This window comes from Telmatherina bonti, assembly GCF_933228915.1.
Source record: "Telmatherina bonti genome assembly, chromosome: 21".
NCBI lineage: Eukaryota > Metazoa > Chordata > Actinopteri > Atheriniformes > Telmatherinidae > Telmatherina > Telmatherina bonti.
Genome location: NC_136630.1, coordinates 4,652,841 through 4,664,373, shown reverse-complemented (window position 1 = coordinate 4,664,373; position 11,533 = coordinate 4,652,841). Strand labels below are relative to the sequence as shown.

Sequence of the window (11,533 nt, the reverse complement as noted above, 5' to 3'; positions counted from 1 at the left end):
AAGAAGCCAGAACTTTTTTATTGTTCTCGAGGCTCCGAGAAGAAAATGACGTCATTTTGTTCTCGCGGATGTGTTTGAAGACAGTTCTCGACACATCAGGCTGCAGAACTTTTTTTTCTTGCAGGGCTCCGAGAAGTATCGCGTGATTGGTCGCACATGTGAGGTGGGCGTGGTTAACACGGAGAAAGCAGGAAGCAGAGTTGCTGCTTCCTGTTTTTACTGTTGCAGGTAAAACGGATTGTTTTGATAAAACAGCTGATCGAGGTGGTGAGAAAGTACCAACATTTTTACATTAAAACATTCGGACCCAGCCGCGTGCACGACCCGCCCCGCCCCGGACAAAGTTGCTCGTTAAATATGAAACTAGAAACTCGGAGAGCGGAAACCTCCACCAAGCACAATGTTAAAGAATCCTTTTAAGACATTCCTGGATCCAAACGGTGATCCGGATCACCTCCAGAATTTAATCAGTTCTTCATTTTTACATTTCCAACAACTCTGGAAATTTTTAAAAAAATCTGTCCGTAACCTTTGGAGTTATCTTGACACAAAGATGGAGGGAAAAACATAACCTGGTGGAGGTAACAACCGGGTTCATGGCACATGAAGCAGACATCGCCCCCCGCAGTGACCCCTCCCCGCTGCAGACCTGCTTCTCCTGGAGGATGGATGGACCAGACGAGAACAGCCTCGAGAGACAGAACTCAGTTCTTACTTCTCGTGGAGGACGGAACAAGCTGAGAAAGGAATAAATTAAGTGACTTTTACTGGCTGGAGGGTTCAGAGAAGGACAATAACCCCCGGCTGGAGCCTGGAGAATGGGGCGGGGCTTTATAACAAATGGGCGTGGTTAGGCAATGACAGGCAATGGGTATTAGGGGTTTGCAATGGTCACCAATCACAATTTTTTACGGGGCGGGGTTGGACATCCAGCCCCGCCTCATTCTCCACTCTGCAGCCAGAACCCTCTAGAGCTGGGGCCCAACCCTGGTCCTCAAGGACCGGTGTCCTGCAGGTTTTCCAAGTGTTCCTGCTTGAACACACCTGACTCAGACTCAGGCAAGCTCTGCACATGTCTGCTAAATTCACATTGATTTGAATCAGGTGTGTTGCAGCGGGACACTTGGAAAACCTGCAGGACACCGGTCCTTGAGGACCAGGATTGGGGAACCCTGCTCTAGAGAAGGATGCTGAGTGTACCGTCTGTAGGGGGCGCCAAAGTGCAAAACTCGGTTAAAGTTGAGCAGCGCTGCTTTAATAATGTCCAGCAGCGGCTCCGGAATATTCCTGCTGGGACACAGACTGGAAAACACGGTGAACTTGGAAATAAACAAAACCAAAAAAAGGTTTAGATTTTACGGTATGTTGAACTGTTTATTAAAACTAAAGTGGTGATCTTGTTTAAAAAAAAAATCAAGCTACATTTATCAGTGATATTTCTCTTTATCACCAACTTCTTAGTCTGATCCCGCGTTGTTCGACTTTACTCACTGTTGCATAAACACCTCAGCATCAGAACAGCTTTATTATCAGGTAAAACAAAACATTTAGTTTGTTGTGTCAGGTGCAAACAGACGGCTAAACAAAAGACTTTATACATATCTACAAATGTTTACATTTTAAAATGAGTTAGAAGGTATTTGGGGGTGTAGGGACCCTGACAGCTGCAGGGAGGTCCTGGTCCTGATGGATGGACTACATCTGGCCAGAGGGGAGGAACTGCCCAGGTATGTTGAGGAGAGAACAAATCGTAAGTTTCTTGGCAGATTTGCTAACAGTTGTGACATCTGGAATAATAACTTTACATCCAGTAAGAAGTTCAGACTCATTAGCAGCTGGCCAGATGTTCACGGTGATTGTTGAAGAACATGGAGTGTTGCTGTGGATGAGAACAAGTAGAAGAGCTGCAGGTTTATCCAGGGAAGGCTGGCTGTTACAGATAGGATCAATTCTATTTATTTTCAATGAAATGTTCTATAAAATCCACGCAGTCTGAACTAAACTTATTTTTAAAGTGAATATTAAGAACTTTGAGCAACACAGAGGAAAGTGGTGCGTTTACGTTTCTCATGAAGGATCAGAAACTCCATGACTGATGTTTATGTGCAGCTCACAGCCCCCCCATGAGGCCAGCGAGGCTGGAAGAAAAGACAACGAGTCAGAACGGGATCAAGGTTCGAGCTGCACACACCTATAGAAGAAGAAAAAAAAAGCTTTTTCCTGCAGACAGTTGCGCAAAGCGGCGCGTCTTGCGGTGCGCAACAGGCAACCTGAAGAGTCCCTGCGGCCTGGAGCTCAGTCTGGTCACTTTAGTTTGACGTTTCTGTGCGTGGGGGACCCGCAGCTGCACGAGATGATCCTCAGCCTTGCGTTTCGTCCTCAGTGTCTTCGGGCCAACAGCGTTTTCTCCGCAGCCTGGAAGCTTTTGCGGACTCCATGGACACGTCAGCCTGGACTACCTGCAGCTGCTCGGTGAGGAAAGTGTGCAAAAAGAGGAAAAGATAAGTGAAATTAAATTAAAAATCGGAGTTGATGTGCAGAGAAGACATAGCTGTAAAATAACACAAATACTTTTATTTAAAAAAAACAACTCTCCTTTGACGCAACGATGCACGCGCATTGTTGGCACGTATTTTCAACATTGTGGAAGTTTCCCGTGTTCCGGACATGACAGGACTATAAAACCAGTTTCCTTTGGTATTGTGCAATTTCTACAACGCTTTGGATTCCCAGCCATTTCTCTTCAAACTTGTTAAAACATCCAAATCTGCGTAAACAGCTGCAGGAAAGGAAGAGCTAAAAAAAGACAAATCACTGCACCACAAATATGCTGCTAAATGGCGGCTTTCCAAGGCTGCATTTCCCCACTGTTTGGATAATTGACCCAGATTGCTGCTGCAGACGTGATCGGACCATTTCTGGCGCGTGAGGAGCGATTTGACATGAAAACAACATAAAGTTTAGTTCCAGCAGGAGAAGCTGAGCTGCTACAGTGGCTTTGGCATTCTTAATATTTACCAATGAAAACGGTTCATTTACACCAACAACTGTAAAAATGTAAATGATGTGTTGTAAAACAACTAGTCTAAGTGTCTTTAAAAGTTTGGAAAATCTGGTCATTGGGATTTTTATTCAATTTGGTTCAGTTCAACTTTATTTGTACAGCGCCCCTTCCCAACAATGTTGTCACAGGACACTTAACATTCACATCATTTCAAGCCAATTCATACATATCCTATAATAGAAACCAGCTGATTGCATGGAGTCATGACTTGTTTACAACTTGTTTTAATCAAGCTGCATGCGGCGACAGTGGGAAGGAAAAAACTCCCCTTTAACAGGAAGAAAACCTCCGGCAGAACCCGGCTCAGGGAGGGCAGCCATCTGCCTCCACTGGTTGGGGTGGAGAGGACAGGAAAGACAGATCAACATGTACAACTGCACTTATTCAGGAAGACCTGCGGAACAAAGGAGAAATAAGTTAGAGACGGCAATATTGTCATATATTTATACACTAATATATTAGAGTAATAGAGCGAGGTACTTCTCAGTGCATCAGGTAACATCCCCATTGCTACATAAGTAATGGTTGACTAGACTACCCATAACTATAAGAGCAAAGAGCAGAACCTGGACAGTTGGGTCCCGTACATGCAGACTCCAACTCAGGAGATGCTCATATCCTAACTATTAGACTTATTTGAAACAAAGCTTCTTCATCTCCTTGGAGTTGCACGTCTTCCTCAGCTCTTCTACTCTACGGCTGCGATCCTGCAGGTTTTCATTTCAACACAACTGAATCAGGTTGAGTCATTGTGTAGAGCTTCATAGGCTGTCAGATCCTTTTGAATTAAGCCAGGTGTGTTGGAGGAGGGATACATTGAAGACCAGCAGTACAGTGGCCCTCGAGGGTCGACTTTAAACACCCCTGCTCTGGTGTGATCAGGCTTTCAGAGGTGTAGGTTTTAATTCAACCGACCTGTCTGTTAAATATTTCCTCTTTAACCACTGAAGTGTTGCATTAACAGTAGTTTACACACGTTGTCCTGCTGCAACATGAACTTTCACACCAGAATCTCCTTGCAAATGGAAAATGTCCCGACAGCATGATGCTGCCCCCACCGTGCTTCACTGTGGGGGATGGTGGAATGTGTTTGTACCAGCCATGACGTCATTTAGTCTTGTCCAACTACGTCTTCCACATGTTTGGAGTGTTTAACTTCTGCCTAATGGTGATTTTTTTTTGTCTATATGGAATCGCTTTTTTCCATCAACACGTCGTGATCTGGCTCACTGGTCATGTGCTCGACACAAAATACACAAATTCCGTAAACTCGGGTTGTGTGCAGCTAATTATAAAAGATGCAGGAAATATAAATCAGTGTGAGACGGATGTGGCCATCGAGCTTAGTGTCATCAGCAGGTTGGAAGAGTCGCAGAACGGCACAGGAGTGGACGTCTTATGTCCACATCCCACACTGACAACAGCTTCAGGGTTAGGGTTAAACATCGCCCTGCAGAGCCGGATCATGAATATCTTTCGACTCCAGAGACATTTAAGGGAGGTGAGAGGCCCCCAAGTGTCCTTGCAAGTTGTAAAGTCTCGTCCAAAACCTGTGGTGGGTCCTGCTTCTGTGGATGCCAACACTCTAAAACACAATCTGAGACCTAAACATGTAATAAGAAGACATGTAGAAAGTCCTGCGGGTTTTCCGAGTGTCCCTGCTGCAACACATCTGACTCAGACAAGCTCTCCATATTTCTGCTAAATGCACATTGGTTTGAATCAGGTGTGTTGGAGCAGGACACTTGGAAAGCCTGGAGGACACCGGATCTGGACGACCCGGACTGAGGATTCCTGCTGTATCTGTTAAATGAAGTAGCTTTACGTAACACGTAGAAATCCGACACAACTGTGCGGTTGTTGTTGAAGTGAGGTGGAGCAGCAGCATTTTCTGCTCCGGATAAAAGCAAGAAATTTAAAGCAGTTACGTCTTTTGGGTTTGGAGAACTGCGGCTACTGAATGTGATGTTGGGAGTAAATGGCTTGAATCTATAGAACGACAACGTGGGAATGAAAAAATAACACGATGAAACGTAAACTGAAGTTATTTAAGACGAGATGGAAAAGTTTCGAAACGGGGAGATGAAGAAGCCCTGATGGGGGTGGTAGATACGGATCTGTGTGTACGGCGGTTTCCATGCTTACACAGGTATTTCTGACCATATATGCAGATCTATATGTATGTCTATATGTAGGTATATGTGGATGTTTTTCCCTTTTCTTATTTTTCTCTAAATTTACATATGCATTTATTATTTATCTACTTATCTATCTTTATGAAGGATTGTATGCAGCTATATGTAAACTATACACCATGATATGTGGTTGTGTACAGATTTTATATATATATGTATATAAGACACTATATTTTTATAGTGTTTTTATAGTTTTTACTGCAGGATTTACTTGTTTGCATTATTTTACTGAAACAGAAGACACTATATTTTTATACCCTGTGCATTAATTTTATATATATATATATATAATATATAAAATTAATGCACAGGGTATAAAAATATAGTGTCTTTTTGTAAAAGGGGAAACGTAATCAACAAGATGTGTTTGGGTTGATGCAATAAACTCAACTCAACTTTATTTATAAAGCCCTTTAAAACAACTAATGTTGAAAAAATGCGGCACACAATCAGCCAAAAATAACAGAAAAAAACAGGTAAAAGAGAGATAAATAACACAATAAAACAATAGGAATAAGAAATGAAAACAATACAGGAAATGAATAAATAGTAAATAAAACCAGGAATTAAAACCAAACTATAGCACACTGAGCAGAAGTTTTTACTTAAAAAAGAAATCAGACGTCTTTGTTTTTACTGCAGGATTTACTTGTTTGCATTATTTTACTGAAACAGAAGACCCGAGGTTTGGGGGGGAGGGGGAATGTGTGGTCTGTGCTCGACATCTGATCCTGGATAGCAGAGAAAGGAAGGAAATGTGGGCCGAGAGCCACATGAGGGAAAGTTAGTGAGAACAAGCAGAAACGTCTCCCTGAGGCGCCGTCATGAGGACATGGCGCTCCACGGACGCCATGTGAGGCCTCAGACTCGGTGGATGTGAGAAACAGTGTGAGCCTTCAGACCAGGTCGAGCTCCTGTCATACAAGTAGCTGGAATAACTTTTTATTTCAGCTCTTATAAAAGGTACAAACGGAGAAACAAACACACAGTTTTGCTTTTTATTCAGCTGTTTTCTGATTAGATGACAAGAAAATGTGGCAGAACCGGCAACCTCTGTAGTTTTTTAGTTCTTTGCAGCTAAATCTTGTTTGTTTCTATCTTTTATTCACTAAATTAACTTTATTAGTTTCTGTAAACCTACAGAATCTGTAAACGGCAACTTGATGGTACTATAAGTCCACTTTTTGTCAATATTTGACTTTACTGCGCCGTGTAAGTCTGGACGTTGATCCCTCCCTCCTTTTTTTATGTGCAAACTCAAAAAAAACACATAGAACAATAATAAACGTGAACATGTGATCAATCAGCTTTATTCTTCAACAGTCTGAACCCTCTGAGAAGCTTTCCAGTAACTTCTTCAGGAATCCTTCTCCAGGTATCTTCAGGGACTTTCCAAAGCTTTGTTCCGTTCTCTGTGAAGACGGTCCCACCCTGCTGCAGGACCGTCCCCCCTGCTGCAGGAATGTCCCCCCTGCTGCAGGACCGTCCCCCCTGCTGCAGGACCGTCCCCCCTGCTGCAGGACCGTCCCCCCTTGCTGCAGGACCGTCCCCCCTGCTGCAGGACCGTCCCCCCTGCTGCAGGACCGTCCCCCCTGCTGCAGGACCGTCCCCCCTTGCTGCAGGACCGTCCCCCCCTGCTGCAGGACCGTCCCCCCTGCTGCAGGACCGTCCCCCCTGCTGCAGGACCGTCCCCCCCTGCTGCAGGACCGTCCCCCCCTGCTGCAGGACCGTCCCCCCTTGCTGCAGGACCGTCCCCCCCTGCTGCAGGACCGTCCCCCCCTGCTGCAGGACCGTCCCCCCTTGCTGCAGGACCGCCCCCCTTGCTGCAGGACCGCCCCCCCTGCTGCAGGACCGCCCCCCCTGCTGCAGGACCGTCCTCCCCTGCTGCAGGACCGTCCCCCCTTGCTGCAGGACCGTCCCCCCCGCTGCAGGACCGCCCCCCCTGCTGCAGGAACGTCCACCCTGGGGGGGAGTCGTCCCTCTATTTTGCGTCATTCCAGACACCTCGGCCTGTTATCCCTCCTGTCCATGGAGACTGTTTCTGATTGGCTCCAGCTGACAGTGGACGGATCAGCTGATCGTGTCTCTCATGTCCTGCTTTTATCTGCTGCAGATAGTTTGCAGACGTCACACTTCCTCGTTTTCTCCTCCACTCCTTCCGTTTCTGCAGATGCTACTCTGAAATACTGAAAAGTTTTCACCTCGTAGCTGTTTGGGAATCATCTTGTTGGTTTAAAAACTGGTTTAAAACTGGTAATTTGGGGATTTTTCTGAACTGGGAACAAAGCTTGTGTCTCTGTGAGAGACTGCTGATAACAAATAGCCCAGAGAACCTGTTTAAAACCGGCTGAGTTGTCTGTTGTGTGTCAACACAGCGTTGGCTCAGGATTCCAGTCAGGAGATTTTTTATGCGAAAACGATTTATAAGTCAGTTTTTAAAGTTGATTAGAAAACGAACAAATGAACTAAAATCAACACCTGGGGAAATGATCTGGTTCGAGGACCAGATCTCAGGTCTGAGAACTGGTTGGAAACCTCGGCACAGATCTGTTCTTGTACTTTGATCCGGTTCGACTGTGTACATCCGTTCAGCAGCGCGCCTGTTGTTTGTGCAGCTGTTTCATCTGTCAGGAAAAAGCTGAGTTTGGTGCTCCATCAGAGTGGAAATAAAGTGTTAGTCACCCACTTTTAATTATTGATAATTGTGTTATGAAGCTTCTATTCGACGAGCAGGAAACATGAAGGATTTAAGTCTCCAGTTTTTCTTGTTTTTTTCTAAAACAGAACTGTTTCTTATCTTTTAAAGCATCAAACTCATGTTTCCATTTCAGTTCCATCCATGTGGACTATCCGCCCGTCGTCCCCACTCTCACCACCAGCTACGCCCACGGCACGTCCTCCACCTCCATGCTCCATCACACGGTGACGGACGCCCTGCTGAAGTCCGTGGAGCGCTGGCCTGACCGGGAGGCCATGGCCTTCCTGGAGGATGGAGTCCGCAAGACGTTTGCACAGTTTCAGCAAGACGTGAGTCTTTTTATCCATGTGTGTGTGTGTGTGTGTGTGTGTGTGTGTGTGTGTTACTTTTTATTTAAGCAGAACTTTAGAGAGCAGGAATGCTGCTGTCCTCCATGTGTCCCTGCTCCAACACACCTGGCTTACATTAAATGGATCCAACACCCAAAGACGTTCTGCACAATGACTGTTTAATTAGTCGGGTGTGTTGGAGCAGGGATACATGGAAAACTTGCAGGATTGTGGACCGGAGCTGGACACCGCTGCGATAGAGGTTTACAGGTGTGTAACCTCACCAGACCTGCAGTGAAGCTGTTTCTGAGACATGCTGGATGTAGGCAGCCGACGGCACATCGTAGAGGTGTGGGCATCAACGTTTCCCTGCTCCACGCTTATGTTGTTCTGCTCCTCATATTCTTCATCTGGAAGCTTTTATGTTTTTACTTCAGTCGTGTGGATTTGGTCCACTCAGCCCACATGTTCGCAGTCATTTGGCTGGAACATTAAATTTCTCTCTAAAGTCCATCCATCCATCCATCCATCCATCTTCTCCCGCTTATTCGGGGTCGGGTCGCGGGGGCAGCAGCCTAAGCAGGGAAGCCCAGACTTCCCTCTCCCCAGCCACATTTGCCAACTCTGCAGGGGGATCCCGAGGCGTTCCCAGGCCAGCCGAGAGATATAATCCCTCCAGCGTGTCCTGGGTCTTCCCCGGGGTCTCCTCCCAGAGGGACGTGCCTGGAACACCTCACCAGGGAGGCGTCCAGGAGGCATCCTGACCAGATGCCCGAGCCACCTCAACTGGTTCCTCTCCATGCGGAGGAGCAGCGGCTCTACTCTGATCTCCTCCTGGATGACCGAGCTCCTCACCCTATCTCTAAGGGAGAGCCCGGCCACCCTGCGGAGGAAACTCATTTCAGCCGCCTGTATACGAGATCTCCTTCTTTCGGTCACGACCCACAGCTCATGACCATAGGTGAGGGTAGGAACGTAGATCGACTGGTAAATGGAGAGCTTCGCCTTCTGGCTCAGCTCCTTCTTCACCACGACAGACCGGCGCAGAGCCCGCATTACTGCAGACGCTGCACTGATCCGTCTGTCGATCTCGCGCTCCATCCTTCCCTCACTCGTGAACAAGACCCCGAGATATTTAAACTCCTCCACTTGAGGCAGGACCTCACTCCCGACCCGGAGAGGGCAATCCACCCTATTCCGGCCGAGGACCATGGTCCCAGATTTGGAGGTGCTGATTCTCATCCCAGCCGCTTCACACTCGGCCGCGAATCGCTCAAGCGAGAGCTGGAGATCACGACCAGATGAAGCCAACAGGACCACGTCATCCGCAAAAAGCAGGGACCCAATCCTGAGGCCACCAAGCCGGATCCCCTCAACACCTCGGCTGAACCTAGAAATTCTGTCCATATAAGTTATGAACAGAATCGGTGATAAAGGGCAGCCTTGGTGGAGTCCAACCCTCACCGGAAACGAATCCGACTTACTACCGGCAATGCGGACCAAGCTCTGACACCTGTTGTACAGGGACCGGACAGCCCTTACAAGGGGGTCCGGTACCCCATACTCCTGGAGTACCCCCCACAGGAGCCCCAGGGGGACACGGTCGAATGCCTACTCCAGGTCCACAAAACACATGTAGACTGGTTGGGCAAACTCCCATGCCCCCTCCAGGACCCCAGAGAGGGTATAGAGCTGGTCCACTGTTCCGCGACCAGGACGAAAACCACACTGCTCCTCCTCAATCCGGAATTCGACTATCCGGCGGACCCTCCTCTCCAGGACCCCTGAATAGACCTTACCAGGGAGGCAGAGGAGTGTGATTCCCCTGTAATTGGAACACACCCTCCGGTCCCCCTTCTTAAAAAGGGGGACCACCACCCCAGTCTGCCAGTCCAGCGGTACTGCCCCCGATGTCCACGCGATGCTGCAGAGGCGTGTCAGCCAGGACAGCCCCACAGCATCCAGAGCCTTAAGGAACTCCGGGCGGATCTCATCCACCCCCGGGGCCTTGTCGCCAAGGAGCTTTTTGACCACCTCAGCGACTTCAGCCTCAGAGATAAGAGAGTCCACCCCTGAGTCCGCCAGCTCTGCTTCCTCATCGGAAGACGTGTTGGTAAGATTGAGGAGGTCTTCGAAGTATTCCTTCCACCGACCCACTACGTCCCGAGTTGAGGTCAGCAGCTCCCCACCTCCACTGTACACAGTATTGACGGAGCACTGCTTCCCCCTCCTGAGCCGCCGGATGGTGGACCAGAATCTCCTCGAAGCTGTCCGGAAGTCTTTCTCCATGGCCTCGCCGAACTCCTCCCATGCCCGAGTTTTTGCCTTGGCAACAGTCGAAGCCGCATGCCGCTTAGCCCGCCGGTACCCATCAGCTGCCTCTGGAGTCCCACAAGCCAAGAAAGCCCGATAGGACTCCTTCTTCAGCTTGACAGCATCCCTCACTGCTGGTGTCCACCAACGAGTCCTGGGATTACCACCATGACAGGCACCGACAACCTTATGGCCACAGCTCTGGCTGGCCGCCTCAGCAATAGAGGCACGGAACACAGCCCATTCGGACTCAATGTCCCCCACCTCACTCGGGACATGGTTGAAGCTCTGCTGAAGGTGGGAGTTGAAGCTCGCTCTGACGGGGGACTCAGCCAGACGTTCCCAGCAGACCCTCACAACACGTTTGGGCCTGCCAGATCTGACCGACTTCCTCCCCCACCACCTGAGCCAACTCACCACCAGGTGATGATCAGTTGACAGCTCCGCCCCCCTCTTCACCCGAGTGTCCAAGGCATGTGGCCGCAGGTCCGACGATACGACTACAAAATGGATCATCGAACTGCGGCCCAGGGAATCCTGATGCCAGGTGTACATATGGACACTCTTATGTTGGAACATGGTGTTCGTTATGGACAATCCATGACGACCACAGAAGTCCAATAACAAAACACCATTTGGGTTCAGAGGGGGGGGACCATGCCTTCCAATCACTCCCCTCCAGGTCTCATTGTCATTGCCCACGTGAGCATTGAAGTCCCCCAGCAGAACAATGGAGTCCCCAGAAGGAGCACCATCCAGCACTCCCTCCAAGGACTCCAGAAAGGGTGGGTACTCTGAACTGCTGTTGGGCGCATAAGCACAGACAACAGTCAGGACCCGTCCCCCCACCCGGAGGCAGAGGGAAACTACCCTTTCATCCACCTGGGTAAACCCCAACGTGCAGGCACCAAGCTGGGGGCTGATGAGAATGCCC

At 48.5% G+C, this 11,533-nt stretch overlaps 1 protein-coding gene across 1 annotated transcript in view; it reads left to right on the top strand.

Annotated features, from left to right (window-relative positions):
• The first annotated feature begins 2,208 nt into the window (after nt 1–2,208).
• The window catches only part of acsf2 (acyl-CoA synthetase family member 2), a 40,198-nt gene continuing 30,873 nt past the window's right edge, over nt 2,209–11,533 (top strand). Inside the window, exons 1-2 of the mRNA XM_079260960.1 lie at nt 2,209–2,472; nt 8,091–8,286. Of these exons, the coding sequence (XP_079117086.1) occupies nt 2,354–2,472; nt 8,091–8,286 (315 nt within the window). The 5' untranslated portion in view covers nt 2,209–2,353. The remainder of the gene's footprint in view (nt 2,473–8,090; nt 8,287–11,533) is intronic.